The sequence below is a fragment of the Bombina bombina genome, chromosome 8 (genome assembly GCF_027579735.1).
Source record: "Bombina bombina isolate aBomBom1 chromosome 8, aBomBom1.pri, whole genome shotgun sequence".
Lineage (NCBI taxonomy): Eukaryota > Metazoa > Chordata > Amphibia > Anura > Bombinatoridae > Bombina > Bombina bombina.
In genome coordinates this window covers 106514286-106530822 of record NC_069506.1, presented here as the reverse complement: position 1 = coordinate 106530822, position 16537 = coordinate 106514286, and the positions used below count along the sequence as shown (strand labels likewise).

The 16537-nt window shown below is 39.9% G+C and overlaps 1 protein-coding gene across 1 annotated transcript in view; it reads left to right on the top strand.

Moving 5' to 3' along the window:
• The window catches only part of LOC128638503 (oocyte zinc finger protein XlCOF7.1-like), an 81782-nt gene extending 67744 nt beyond the window's left edge, over window positions 1–14038 (top strand). Inside the window, exon 8 of the mRNA XM_053690492.1 lies at window positions 13055–14038. Coding sequence (XP_053546467.1) covers window positions 13055–13833 — 779 coding nt within the window. The 3' untranslated portion in view covers window positions 13834–14038. The remainder of the gene's footprint in view (window positions 1–13054) is intronic.
• Window positions 14039–16537: the final 2499 nt, after the last annotated feature.

Genomic DNA, 16537 nt, shown 5'->3' with positions numbered 1-16537 from the left:
TACCCCAGATCATTTTTTAGGGGTCACTACGAGGTCACGCAGAGGAGGGGGAGGCACTCTAGACCACACATCAGGAGGGCAAGGGGGCAGGTACAGACCCACACGCCGCAACAGACGGAGGATATAGTGATCAATCTTAGTAAGCATGTCCTTACAGCAGCAGAGAGCTCCATGTTAAATAAAGGTCTATCATTTATACCTAGTCACAATACTAATGAAATGGACCTTAAGTTAGACTTGCACAAATTGAACCGGACAATGAAAATTAAAGAATATTTTCAAAACGCCCCAATAAGACCAGAACTAACTAGCCCTATACATAAGTGCAAAAAGCCTAGTACATTCGAGCCAACAAACAGTAGTGCTAGCACTAAGACCTTTATAAGGCTAGTAGCACAAGACATGGAAACACACAGAAAGACCAATAAATGAAGACATAACCTCACATACACAGAAAGAGCAGCCATTAAAACCTTACAACAAGACCATGCTTTGGTCATCCGCCCTGCGGATAAAGGCGGGGCAATAGTCCTAATGGACTATGAGGATTACAAAGAAGATATACTTATGCAGTTGACTGACAACAACACCTATAGAAAGCTAGTAGGTGACCCTACGGTCAAATATAAAAAAGAACTGGATGGTATCCTCAAACTAGGATTTGAACAAGGATACCTAACAGAACAACTCTTTGAGTACTGCACTACAACACACCCAAGAATCCCAATACTATATACCACCCCGAAAATACACAAAACCCTACACCATCCACCAGGGCGACCGATAGTTTCCGCAGTACAGTCACTCACACAGCCTGTGGCACAAGTAATAGATATTTTCCTTCAACCCATTGTCAAGACAGTCAGATCATTTATTTCAGACACCAACGATCTAATTAGGAAGATGAGGGATGTGCGAGTGGAGACTGGGGACATCCTGGTCACCCTGGATGTCAACAGTCTCTACACTATCATCCCTCATGATACAGGACTCATGGCAACCAAACAACACCTCATAGACAGCACACAATATGAGGGACCCCCTATTGACTACTTTTTGACACTAATGGAATATTGCCTCACTAGGAACTATTTTCGCTTTGAGACATCCTTTTATTTGCAACTTACGGGCACTGCGATGGGGTCAAATATGGCCCCATCGTATGCCAACATATATATGTCTCAGTTTGAAAATCATTTCCTATGGAGCACTGACACATCGCCGGTTGTTTTCTACGCAAGATACATTGATGATGTGTTCATGGTGTGGCGTGGCGGACAACAGGCACTGTTAGAGTGGTTCATGAAATGGAACAATACCCCTACACCAGTGAGATTCAAGATCACGCACCATCACAAGGAGATACAATTTCTAGACCTCAATATCTACATAGAGGGAAATGCCTTAGGCACCACACTCTACAGTAAGCCTACTGACAAAAATTCCATTTTAAGTGCAACAAGCTGCCACCCCCCAGCCTTACTAAAAGGTATAGTCAAATCACAGATGACTAGAGTCGTGCGCAATAATTCCAACAAAGCTACAGGGGTCTCACAGTTGCAGCTCATGAGGGACAAATTCTTGCAGCGGGGATACAAGCAACAGATAATTGACAGTACCCTAAGAGAAGTCCTTCCATACACCCAGGACAGTCTGATATATAAGGGGAATCTGACAGACAAACCGAATAAATTGATAATGGCAACAACGTTTTCACCTAACACAACACAGGCTGGGAATATACTAAGAGAACACTGGCCAATAGTACAATCTGACCCAAAATTGACCTTTACGCACAACCTGACACCAATGATAGCATACCGGAGGGGTACCAATCTCAAGGACAGCTTGGTACGCACAGACCCTAAATCAAGCTATATGGACACTGCCCATATTAACATCAAAGGCTCATACAGGTGCCTAGGGTGCACAACATGCAATGGCCTCATGACAACTAAGAACTTTCACCATCCTCACACAAATAAAGTGTTTAAGATCAAGCACTCAATATCCTGCACCACAACATTTGTAGTCTACCTGTTATTCTGCCCATGTGCCCGGTTCTATGTGGGCAAGACGAGCGGAACACTCCGCGACAGGATGGCTAACCATAGACGGGCAATACGGCTGGCGTTGGATCAAGGAGGATCAGATCAACCAGTGGCCAGACATTGTGCCAATATGGGACACCAGGTGTCCACTATCAGGTATATCCTGATTGATCATATCCCCCCCCCCTCGATAGGGGAGGTGATAGAAACAAGGCCCTGCTTAGAAGAGAGGCGGAGTGGATATACAGATTGGGCACTATAGCCCCAGGAGGGTTAAACTCACCTCCAGACTTTAAAGCGCTCATTTAAGCAGAGACACATACTGGGGCATGGCAAATACACCTCGAGTAGTATGTGACGATGCACTGGGAGTCAGGCCTCTTGGGGGGTAGACTATTTAGTGCAGGGCGCACTACCTGTTGTTGGGGGAGTCATGGTAATGATCCCCTCCAATCTAACAGCACTCGGTCTATCAATGCCAATTGCCAATAAGTTCTCATGCAGTCTTAAAACACTGAGCCTCCTTTAAATACATAGCAATTTCATAGAGATCATCCATCTACATCAACCTAAAGTGATAATTTCAACGTACAGAATATGAGAAATCAACCAACAGGAATACCACAAAGCTACAGATCTATGAATCATGGACATACAACCATGTCGGAGATGACATTAACCCCAAAATTGAGGAATACACCCCATATACCCCAGTGTCAGGTTGTGCTAATACAAAAAACTAGGGACACTGTACTAGGACTATCAAACTAAGATGAATCTAAAGATTGAATCACGGATGGAAGTTACTATATAGTAATGTGTCACAAAAGAACTATATGGACTAATAGGGCAATAATAGCTTCCTTTAATATGCAATTAGAGAGCTAAGATGTGTACATTATATGTAAGGAGTATGCAGGTACAAGAGGGATAGATACAATTCAGAATAACATCTAAACCAATTATACATTACTAATGCTAAGTGTACAATGTAGCAACAACATTTAGGTTGCTTTTCATTTTCTATTTATGTCAGATTTTTTGATGTTTTTATTTCTTTACTGTAACCCAGGTCTATTTGTGTGGATCAAACATATAGTCCATATTGATAACTTAGAAGCACCCTAACGACAACAGGGATGATACACAGATAGTATACACAACAAATGTCAGAGAATACTCTTTAACCTCAACATATACCCCTAATAGGCATGTTTTAGGACATGCAAATGACACACATAGATGAATAAATTAAACAAAACCTTGCAAGTAGCAAGACAATAGCAAGGCACGAAGGTAGCCAATACTGGTTATATGACATAGTAAAGTCGGATAAAATAAAGAGAAATAAACAGATCAATCCGCCTAAGTAGAACCGGTACAACAAACGGTTCCTATGCCAACCAGATTATGACAGCGTGTCCAATTGAACCATTCATACAAATGACCGAGAGAGACACTAGTAAGATAACAAACAGGGGGATGCGATGCAAGGTAATAGGGAATAATAACATGACAATACACATGTGCACATATAAGAGTTTATGATTAATGAACAATGCATCAGTAAAATACATTTACGCAATACGAGTAACTCACAAGAATGAGATGCACTGTCAATAATGGCACAGACAATGAACTACTATGATACACTTAGCCATTTGTGGTTAAACACATTTGAACAATGCAAGTTTATTTGCGAAAACATTATTATTATTATTTTTGTAAAACCGAGAATACCGGAAATAACACTGCACTGAACACTTCCGGTTCTCACAGTGGAACGCAGAATATGCGGTCCACACACACACTGTTTGGCGCCACCACACTGAGGAAAAATTTACACACAGGTATTTTGTATTAGTTTGATGAGTAATATGCCTCTATTTAAGTTTGTTTGATGCACTGTATGTTTATGCTGATGATGGGGAGGAATACCCCGAAAACGTTTCATTAAAATTATCCACTATTTTCACCAAAAGACCTGAGAGTGCGACTATTTTTCCGGAATATTAATTGCATGTTGGCACCCAGGCAGATGACCACTGGAGGGTAACACTGTACAACTGATGGGATTATATATATATATATATATATATATATATATATAATATAATATAATATATTATATATAAGCTAAATTAAAATTTAGACATCAGTCTGCACCATATCAAGAACCAAAAATAGTTCTCATCACCTGATTTAACCTTATAGGATATGAGGTGTTTTGCAAGCCTGGTGGGGATTTAATCGCTGCCTGTATTACACATATGTTGTGCTGTCACAAGTAAAATGTGAGAGAAAAGACATTCCATTTTACAAAGTAGGTCTTCATATATGTGAGTGATTAACGTGAGAGGAGTTTATATTAAAAGGGTTCCAACAAAAAAACATAGTAAAATCCATAGTAGAGAGGTTGAAAGGAGACAGAAGTCAGAAGAGTTCAACTTATACACATGCTACCTAATTTGTAATACAGTAGTTGTCAATTGAACTTTCATAAATACAATTAGAAAGCTGACCCATTTAACACAAGCAATCATATTGCTGAATGTATCTGTCATTTTTAAATTTATCTTGATACTGGCATTCACTACCTCCTTAGGGTAAATTTTTATTGCTCTTACAGTGAAAAAACATTTACTACACTAGAGATTAAAGTCATAATTACACTTTCTTGGTTCAGATACAGCATGCAATTTAAAACACTTTCCCAAAACACTTCCATTATCAAAACACGCACATTATTTTTATATGCACACAGTCTGAGGCTCCAGCTCCTACTGAGCATGTGCAAAAGTGCACAGTATATGCATTTTGTGATTGGCTGATGGATGTCACATGATACAAGGGTAGGGAAAATGGATTTACTTTGAAATTTACCAGAAAATATTCTACTACTCATTTAACATTTAAAATTCAAAGCAAGTGCTATTGCATTGACTTTTTTAAATGTGTATTTGTCAATCATTTAATTCTACTCTATTTAGTGGTCCTTTCATTCTCCTTTCCTTAACCCTAAACTGTGACCTCTTGTCACAATCAGTTGTCTTGGAATAAACAAATCTTACACCAACTCTGTATACCGGCCTTTTTTATATACCTGTAGTTATATAAAGTAATGATATCACACCTAGAGAAAACAGACCCAATATGGCTAACCTCTACTCATAGACTAAATCTTCCATTACCCTTATTAGTTTTGTGGCCCTTCTGAACATTTTCCTTTTTCGGCAATGTCCTTTTTTTAAAAAAAAATTGTCCCTAGAACTGCACTCAAGGTGAGCACTGAATCAAACGGCTTTGCAAAATCCAAGTATATCACATCAATTGATTCTCCTTTATGTATATTCTTGCTTACTTCCTCATAGAGTCTAATTATATTAATTTGACTTGATCTGTTTCTAATAAAACCATGCTGATTTGAACTCATACTCTTGTTTACACAAATATCCTTCTGAATATATTCCCTTTATTTGGTAGTTGACAGTGACAATACTTGTAAATCTATAAAGGTCTGGTTTTAAAACTTATATTGGGATAGGATAATTTATCTCAAACATCCTAGTCTACATAAGTGAGCAGTCTGTTTTGGTAAAATACTGAAATATTGTTGCTTTGTATATTAAAGAGACATTAAACCCAAAAATATTATTTCATGATTCAGACATAGAATAAAAATATAAACAACATTTGAATTTACTTCTATTATCTAATTTGCTTCATTATTTAGATATCCTTTGTTGGAAAAATAGCAATCACATGAGGCATCTATGTGCAGCCACCAATCAGCAGCTACTGAGCCTATCTAGATATGCTTTTCATGAAAGAATAACATGAGAATGAAGCAAATTAGATAATAGAAGTAAATTAGAAAGTTGTTTAAAATTATATTCTCTGTCTGTATCATGAAAGAAAAAATGTGGGTTTAATGTCCCTTTAAAGTCCTGTTGCTCCAGCATCTGAGTTCCTACTGCTCCATGAAACTCTGCAAAACTGGAGGTGATGTCACTCGTGCAGAGCGCAATATAGATGTGACATCACTCACCAGTTTTTCCCTTTGTGGGAGTTAAGCACATAGAGCTTAAAGGGACAGTCAAGTCCAAAAAAACATTTCATGATTTAAATAGGGAATGCAATTTTCTCCTGTTAAGTGTAGTCAGTCCACGGGTCATCCATTACTTATGGGATTATAACTCCTCCCTAACAGGAAGTGCAAGAGGATCACCCAAGCAGAGCTGCTATATAGCTCCTCCCCTCTACGTCATACCCAGTCATTCTCTTGCACCTAACTAATAGATAGGACGTGTGAGAGGACTGTGGTTGTTAAACTTAGTTTTTATTTCTTCAATCAAAAGTTTGTTATTTTAAACAGCACCGGAGTGTGTTGTTTTTTCTCAGGCAGCATTAGAAGAAGAATCTACCTGAGTTTGTGTATGATCTTAGCGGACGTAACTAAGATCCATTTGCTGTTCTCGGCCATTCTGAGGAGCGAGGTAACTTCAGAACAGGGGACAGCGGGCAGGGTTCACCTGCAAGGAGGTATGTTGCAGTATATTATTTTCTAAGGAATGGAATTGACTGAGAAAATACTGCTAATACCGATGTAATGTAAGTGCAGCCTTAAATGCAGTAGTAGCAACTGGTATCAGGCTGATATGTATGTATGTTTACACTGAAGTATTTCTGGGGAATGGCACTTCACTAAGAAAATACTGTATACATATAACTTATAGCCTATTCTGCAGTGAAAGCGACTAGCAACAGGCTTTTAATAACCTTTCATAATTTTATATTTAAAACGTTTACTGGCATGTTAATCGTTTTTTCTCTGAGGTACTTGGTGAAAAATTTTATGGGCATTATTTTTCCACATGGCTGTCGTTTGTTTTTGAATAAAATCAGTTTACTGAGCTTCCCCACTGTTGTATTATGAGTGGGAGGGGCCTATTTTGGCGCTTTATTGCGCAGTAGAAATTCAGTCACAGTCTTCCTTTTTCTCCCTGCATGATCCAGGACGTCTCTACAGAGCTCAGGGGTCTTCAAAACTAGTTTTGAGGGAGGTAATCACTCACAGCAGACCTGTGAGACTGTGCTTTGACTGTGATAAAAACGTATATATTTTTAATTGTTATCAGTTTTTTGGTATTAAGGGGTTAATCATCCATTTGCTAGTGGGTGCAATCCTTTGCTAAATTAATGCATTTACTGTGAAAATTTGGTTACTATAACTAATCCGGTTCATTGTTATTTCAACTGTGACAGTTTCGTGTGCTTCTTAAAGGCACAGTAACGTTTTTTATATTGCTTGTAAATTTATTTGAAAAGTATTTTCCAAGCTTGCTAGTCTAATTGCTAGTTTGTTTAAACATGTCTGACACAGAGGAATCTCTTTGTGCAATATGTTCAAAGGCCAATGTGGAGCCCAATAGAAATTTGTGTACTAATTGCATTGATGCTACTTTAAGTAAAAGCCAATCTGTACATGTCAAGAAAATTTCACCAGACAACGAGGGGGAAGTTATGCCGACTAACTCTCCTCACGTGTCAGTACCTGCATCTCCCGCTCAGGAGGTGCGTGATATTGTGGCGCCGAGTACATCAGGGCGGCCCTTACAAATCACTTTGCAAGACATGGCTAATGTTATGACTGAAGTTTTATCTAAATTGCCAGAACTTAGGGGTAAACGCGACCACTCTGGGGTGAGAACAGAGTGCGCTGATAATACTAGGGCCATATCTGATACTGCGTCACAATTTGCAGAACATGAAGACGGAGAGCTTCATTCTGTGGGCGACGGATCTGATCCAAATAAACTGGATTCAGACATTTCAAATTTTAAATTTAAGCTTGAGAACCTCCGTGTGTTACTAGGGGAGGTATTAGCGGCTCTGAATGATTGTAACACGGTTGCAATCCCAGAGAAAATATGTAGGCTGGATAAATATTTTGCGGTACCGACGTGTACTGACGTTTTTCCTATACCTAAAAGGCTTACAGAAATTGTTAACAAGGAGTGGGATAGACCCGGTGTGCCTTTCTCACCCCCTCCTATATTTAGAAAAATGTTTCCAATAGACGCCACCACACGGGACTTATGGCAGACGGTCCCTAAGGTGGAGGGAGCAGTTTCTACTTTGGCTAAGCGCACCACTATCCCGGTGGAGGATAGCTGTGCTTTTTCAGATCCAATGGATAAAAAGTTAGAGGGTTACCTTAAGAAAATGTTTGTTCAACAAGGTTTTATATTGCAACCCCTTGCATGCATTGCGCCTGTCACGGCTGCGACGGCATTCTGGTTTGAGTCTCTGGAAGAGACCATTAGCTCAGCTACGTTGGATGAGATTACAGACAAGCTTAGAGTCCTTAAGCTAGCTAATTCATTTATTTCTGATGCCGTAGTACATTTAACTAAACTTACGGCTAAGAACTCCGGATTCGCCATTCAGGCGCGCAGAGCGCTGTGGCTTAAATCCTGGTCAGCTGATGTGACTTCTAAATCTAAATTGCTTAACATACCTTTCAAGGGGCAGACATTATTCGGGCCCGGTTTGAAAGAAATTATCGCTGACATTACTGGAGGTAAGGGCCATGCCCTGCCTCAAGACAGAGCCAAACCAAGGGCTAGACAGTCTAATTTTCGTGCCTTTCGTAACTTCAAGGCAGGAGCAGCATCAACTTCCTCCACTCCAAAACAGGAAGGAACTGTTGCTCGCTACAGACAGGGCTGGAAACCTAACCAGACCTGGAACAAGGGCAAGCAGGCCAGAAAGCCTGCTGCTGCCCCTAAGACAGCATGAAGTGAGGGCCCCCAATCCGGAAACGGATCTAGTGGGGGCAGACTTTCTCTCTTCGCCCAGGCTTGGGCAAGAGATGTCCAGGATCCCTGGGTGTTAGAGATCATATCTCAGGGATATCTTCTGGACTTCAAAGCTTCTCCTCCAAAAGGGAGATTTCATCTTTCAAGGTTGTCAGCAAACCAGATAAAGAAAGAGGCGTTTCTACGCTGTGTACAAGATCTTTTACTAATGGGAGTGATCCACCCTGTTCCGCGGTCGGAACACGGACAAGGGTTTTACTAAAATCTGTTTGTGGTTCCCAAGAAAGAAGGAACCTTCAGACCAATCTTGGATTTAAAGATTCTAAACAAATTCCTAAGAGTTCCATCGTTCAAAATGGAAACTATTCGGACAATCTTGCCCATGATCCAAAAGGGTCAGTACATGACCACAGTGGATTTAAAGGATGCCTACCTTCACATACCGATTCACAAAGATCATTACCGGTACCTAAGTTTTGCCTTCCTAGACAGGCATTACCAGTTTGTAGCTCTTCCCTTCGGGTTAGCTACTGCTCCAAGAATCTTCACAAAGGTTCTGGGTTCTCTTCTTGCGGTACTAAGACCGCGAGGAATATCGGTAGCTCCGTACCTAGACGACATTCTGATACAAGCGTCAAGTTTCCAAACTGCCAAGTCTCATACAGAGTTAGTACTGGCATTTCTAAGGTCACATGGGTGGAAGGTGAACGAAGAAAAGAGTTCTCTATTGCCACTCACAAGAGTTCCCTTCTTAGGGACTCTTATAGATTCGGTAGAAATGAAAATTTACCTGACAGAGGACAGGTTAACAAAACTCCTAAATGCTTGCCGTGTCCTTCATTCCATTCCACACCCGTCAGTGGCTCAATGCATGGAGGTAATCGGCTTAATGGTAGCGGCAATGGACATAGTACCCTTTTGCACGCCTGCATCTCAGACCACTGCAATTGTGCATGCTAAGTCAGTGGAATGGGGATTACTCAGATTTGTCCCCTATGCTGAATCTGGATCAAGAGACCAGGAATTCTCTTCTATGGTGGCTCTCTCGGCCACATCTGTCCAAGGGGATGCCCTTCAGCAGACCAGATTGGACGATTGTAACAACAGACGCCAGCCTGCTAGGTTGGGGCGCTGTCTGGAATTCCCTGAAGACTCAGGGATCATGGACTCAGGAGGAGAGTCTCCTTCCCATAAACATTCTGGAATTAAGAGCAGTTTTCAACGCTCTTCTGGCTTGGCCTCAGTTAGCAACTCTGAGGTTCATCAGGTTTCAGTCGGACAACATCACGACTGTGGCTTACATCAACCATCAGGGAGGGACAAGGAGTTCCCTAGCGATGATGGAAGTCTCAAAGATAATTCACTGGGCAGAGTCTCACTCTTGCCACCTATCAGCGATCCACATCCCAGGCATGGAGAACTTGGAGGCGGATTTTCTAAGTCGCCAGACTTTTCATCCGGGGGAGTGGGAACTTCACCCGGAGGTCTTTGCCCAAATACTTCGGCGTTGGGGCAAACCAGATCTGGATCTCATGGCGTCTCGCCAGAACGCCAAGCTTCCTTGTTACGGGTCCAGGGACCCGGGAGCGGTTCTGATAGATGCTCTGACAGCACCTTGGGCCTTCAACATGGCTTATGTGTTTCCACCCTTCCCGATGCTTCCTCGATTGATTGCCAGGATCAAACAGGAGAGAGCATCAGTGATTCTAATAGCGCCTGCGTGGCCAGGCAGGACCTGGTATGCAGATCTAGTGGACATGTCATCCTGTCCACCTTGGTCTCTGCCTCTGAGACAGGACCTTCTGATTCAGGGTCCTTTCAAACATCAAAATCTAATTTCTCTGAGGCTGACTGCATGGAGATTGAACGCTTGATTTTATCAAAGCGTGGATTTTCGGAGTCAGTAATTGATACCTTAATACAGGCGAGGAAACCTGTTACCAGGAAAATTTACCATAAAATATGGCGTAAATATTTGCATTGGTGCGAATCCAAGAGTTACTCATGGAGTAAGGTTAGGATTCCTAGGATATTGTCTTTTCTACAAGAAGGTTTAGAAAAGGGTTTATCTGCTAGTTCTTTAAAGGGACAGATCTCAGCTCTGTCCATCCTTTTACACAAACGTCTGTCAGAAGTTCCAGACGTTCAGGCTTTTTGTCAGGCCTTGGCCAGAATTAAGCCTGTGTTTAAGACTGTTGCTCCGCCGTGGAGCTTAAACTTAGTTCTTAACGTTTTACAGGGTGTTCCGTTTGAACCCCTTCATTCCATTGATATCAAGCTGTTATCTTGGAAAGTTCTGTTTTTAATGGCTATTTCCTCGGCTCGAAGAGTCTCTGAGTTATCGGCCTTACATTGTGATTCTCCTTATCTGATTTTTCATTCAGACAAGGTAGTTCTGCGTACTAAACCTGGGTTCTTACCTAAGGTAGTCACTAACAGGAATATCAATCAAGAGATTGTTGTTCCATCATTGTGCCCTAACCCTTCTTCAAAGAAGGAACGACTTCTGCACAATCTGGACGTAGTCCGTGCCCTGAAATTTTATTTACAGGCAACTAAAGATTTTCGCCAAACTTCTTCCCTGTTTGTCGTTTATTCTGGACAAAGGAGAGGTCAAAAAGCTTCTGCTACCTCTCTCTCTTTCTGGCTTCGTAGCATAATACGTTTAGCCTATGAGACTGCTGGACAGCAGCCTCCTGAAAGAATTACAGCTCATTCTACTAGAGCTGTGGCTTCCACTTGGGCCTTTAAGAATGAGGCCTCTGTTGAACAGATTTGCAAGGCTGCAACTTGGTCTTCACTTCACACTTTTTCCAAATTTTACAAATTTGACACTTTTGCTTCTTCGGAGGCTGTTTTTGGGAGAAAGGTTCTTCAGGCAGTGGTTCCTTCCGTGTAAAGATCCTGCCTGTCCCTCCCGTCATCCGTGTACTTTTAGCTTTGGTATTGGTATCCCATAAGTAATGGATGACCCGTGGACTGACTACACTTAACAGGAGAAAACAAAATTTATGCTTACCTGATAAATTCCTTTCTCCTGTAGTGTAGTCAGTCCACGGCCCGCCCTGTTTTTTATGGCAGGTCTAAATTTTAAATTAAACTCCAGTCACCACTGCATCCTATAGTTTCTCCTTTCTCGTTTGGTTTCGGTCGAATGACTGGGTATGACGTAGAGGGGAGGAGCTATATAGCAGCTCTGCTTGGGTGATCCTCTTGCACTTCCTGTTAGGGAGGAGTTATAATCCCATAAGTAATGGATGACCCGTGGACTGACTACACTACAGGAGAAAGGAATTTATCAGGTAAGCATAAATTTTGTTTTAAACAACTTTCCAATTTACTTTTATCACCAATTTTGCTTTGTTCTCTTGGTATTCTTAGTTGAAAGCTAATTCTAGGAGGTCCATATTCTAATTTCTTAGACATTGAAGACAGCCTCTAATCTGAATGCATTTTGACCACTAGAGGGCATTAGTTCATGTGTTTCATATAGATGGCATTGACCTCATGCACATGAAGTTACCCTGGAGAGAGCACTGATTGGCTAAAATGCAAGTCTGTCAAAAGAACTGAAATAAGAGGGTCATTTTCAGAGGCTTAGATACAAGGTAATTACAGAGGTAAAAAGTGTATTTCTATAACAGTGTTGGTTATGCAAAACTGGGGAATGGGTAATAAAGGGATTATCTTTCCTTTTAAACAACAAACATTCTGGTGTTGATTGTGCCTTTAACAGCAATGCCTCTTTAAAATTGTTGTTCTAGGGCTCTCAGATGGTCAATTAAGGTTTCTCGGATATGTTGCCAAAAAAGGCCCTATTTTGTGTTTAATTTGTTAGCATAATCTACAAAACTATCAAGGAATTGCAGTGTACAATTCTCTGCTTAGTTCTGAGTTACTGGGGAACACTTTCTAGTAATTGTCTATGGCGTCAGGCATTACAATTTAGGATTGGCTTTATTTCCTTCTGACTCTTTAAAAAAAGAAAAGGGCTGTTTGCAATGGTTAGAAAAGAGCAGCAAGAGTATAATAGACATCTAAAATAAGAATTCTCAGAATGTTTAAGGTCGATCAGAACGATGTAATTAGCAACCGTTTACTGTCTCTTTCAGTTGCTTATTCACGTGGGACATATTGTTGAATTTATTTAATGCTGTACATTTTTTTTTTACCTTCTACCAGATGTATGTATGAGCTATAATATTCCTGAAAAGCATCAGCAGGCAGTTAACTATATCAACACATCTAGAAATGAAAACTGCAAAGTTCCACTAAATGACAAAAACTCTTCAGAAAAACAGTATAATTGCAATGAAGGCAATTCTCAAGAACATGAACAGTTTAATCACACAAGAAGGAAAAAGATTCATACGCAGAACAAATCATTATGTTCAGAATGCGGAAAATGGTTTACATGTAGATTGGAATTGACACAACATCAGAGCATTCATGAAGTTAAAAAAACATTTTTCTGTACCGTCTGTGGGAAAACTTTTACCCAGAAAATTAACCTTATTACACATCAAAGGACGCATACTGGTGAAAAACCGTTCACTTGTTCTGAATGCGGGAAATGTTTTACTTTTCAGCAATCTTTTATTCGTCATCAGAAAATCCATAGAGGAGACAAAAAATTTTCATGTTCTGTATGTGGAAAATGTTTTATTATGCAGCACTCGCTTATTACACATCAGAGAACACACACTGGGGAAAAGCCATTTTCATGTTCTGAATGTGGGAAATCTTACACTTTGAAACAAACCCTTATAAGGCATCAGATAATTCATACAGGAGAGAGACCTTTTTCTTGTTCTGAATGTGGGAAATGTTTTACTTGGCAGCATTCTCTCACAACACACCAGAAAACCCATACTGGTAAGAAACCGTTTGTATGTTCTGAGTCTGACTATGAAAAAAGTTTTAGTCACCAACAAACACTTATTAGTAAATCAGAAAAGTAATTTAAGAAAGATATAATAAAAATATTCTGAATAAGAGAATATGTTTTACATGGCGGCATTCTCTCACAACACACCAGAAAACCCATATGGGTATGAAAATGTTAGTATGTTCTGAATATGAGAACAGTTTTAGTTACCAAACACTTATGACAAATCAGAAAAGTAATTTAAGAAATATAGAATTCAAATATTCTGAATAAGGAAATGTTTGATTGTGAAATGATTGCGGAAAAGGTTTTACTGACTAAAGGGTCGATTATAATCTAACGGCTTAGGCCTTTTCAATTTAATGCAATAACAATATTGTGCTTTCTGCTATTTTCCACACCCGCTCCTCAATAGAAGTCCTATTTTTAATATGGGGACGAAAAGTTCTCTGCGATCACAATGCATTTTCAAGAGACTTTTCAACGCCTTTTCGAGACTAGTTTTCACTTTTCAAATTCAATATCTCAAGTCCTTTGATAAAATGGCATTATAGACATATTTGTAAGTATTCCAAGACTAGTTTAAATTATTCTATTGTATTGCACATGTGCAAGCCACTCTGAAAGGGTCACAGGAAATATTTTAGAGGTGTTAATTATTGACTCCTTAAAGCTTTATTCATTACAATTGTATAGTCCTTCAGCAGTGGCTAGGGCACATATTTACATATGTATATGTGTTGAGCATGAGACATTCTGTACAGCTAAGAGATATACAGGAAAAGTGAGATCAGGGCCCCAACATCAACAAATGGCGTGTAGCAATCAATTTCTGTTAATGTTTGATTCTAAGTGCCAGATAATCTAAAGCTCTCCAGTCTGGCGAGATGATATGACATCTCATCAGCATGGCGGGATCCCTCAAATAATTTTAGAAAGGCACATTTTAGCCTGTGATCTGTTAATATAGCTATGCAGGATGTTGTATGCAAAGAAAATACATATACATTGCAATATAATGCTCAAAAAAGCCCAAAAAAGGTTTTGTGTGATCTCTCTTCATTCCGGCTAGTTTTTGATCATCAGGCCCTAGGTCACTAACAGTACAGGCGTCTTCATAACTGGGCATTTAAAACAGGATTGCGCAATCATCAGTTCAAAAGGAAGCTTTTGCTATCTAAATCCATTCTCACCACTGCTAAACCATCTGAATGCCATTTGTATCTTACATTGATGGGAATACTGGAACAATTGCAATCACTATATTGTCACTTAATATTTTACAAGTATTGCGTTTTAAAATATTTAAAAACAAATTTATTGTAAAAGCACTGTTTCTCCAACATAGGTGTGTCCGGTCCACGGCGTCATCCTTACTTGTGGGATATTCTCTTCCCCAACAGGAAATGTCAAAGAGCCCAGCAAAGCTGGTCACATGATCCCTCCTAGGCTCCGCCTTCCCCAGTCATTCTCTTTGCCGTTGTACAGGCAACATCTCCACGGAGATGGCTTAGAGTTTTTTGGTGTTTAAATGTAGTTTTTATTCTTCAATCAAGAGTTTGTTATTTTAAAATAGTGCTGGTATGTACTATTTACTCTGAAACAGGAAAGAGATGAAGATTTCTGTTTGTAAGAGGAAAATGATTTTAGCAACCGTTACTAAAATCGATGGCTGTTTCCACACAGGACTGTTGAGAGGAATTAACTTCAGTTGGGGGAAACAGTGAGCAGACTTTTGCTGCTTGAGGTATGACACATTTCTAACAAGACTCGGTAATGCTGGAAGCTGTCATTTTCCCTATGGGAACCGGTAAGTCATTTTCTTAGTTTAAGTAAAAGAATAAAGGGCTTCATTAGGGCTTAAAAAACTGGTAGACATTTTTCTGGGCTAAAACGATTACTTTACTAAGTATATTTGGCAGATTATTACTTTTAATAGTTGTTAAATCTTGGGGATTGTTTTAATAAAAACGGCAGGCACTGTATTGGACACCTTTTTCACTGGGGGCCTTTTCTAGTCATAGACAGAGCCTCATTTTCGCGCCTTTAATGCGCAGTTGTTTTTGGAAAGCATGGCATGCAGATGCATGTGTGAGGAGCTAAGAACCACTGAAAAAGCTTATAGAAGGCATCATTTGGTATCGTATTCCCCTCTGGGCTTGGTTGGGTCTCAGCAAAGCAGATACCTGGGACTGTATAGGGGTTAATTGTAAAAACGGCTCCGGTTCCGTTATTTTAAGGGTTAAAGCTTTCAAATTTGGTGTGCAATACTTTTAAGGCTTTAAGTTACTGTGGTGAAATTTTGGTGAAATTTGAACAATTCCTTCATACTTTTTCACATATTCAGTAATAAAGTGTGTTCAGTTTAAAATTTAAAGGGACAGTAACGGTTTTATTGTAAAACGTTTTTTGTGCTTTGTTGACAAGTTTAAGCCTGTTTAACATGTCTGAACCATCAGATAACGATGTTCTATATGTATGAAAGCCAATGTGTCTCCCCATTTAAATATATGTGATATATTTGTGTCATAATGTCCAAACAAAGTAGGGATAATAATGCCATAGATATGATATTGCCCAAGATGATTCCTCTAATGAGGGGAGTAAGCATGGTACTGCATCATCCCCTTCTGTGTCTACACCAGTTTTGCCCACACAAGAGGCCCCTAGTACATCTAGTGCGCCAATACTTATTACCATACAAATTAATGGCTGTAATGGATAATTCTATTGCATGCATTTTTTTCCAAAATGCCTACTTATCAGAGAAAGCGTGA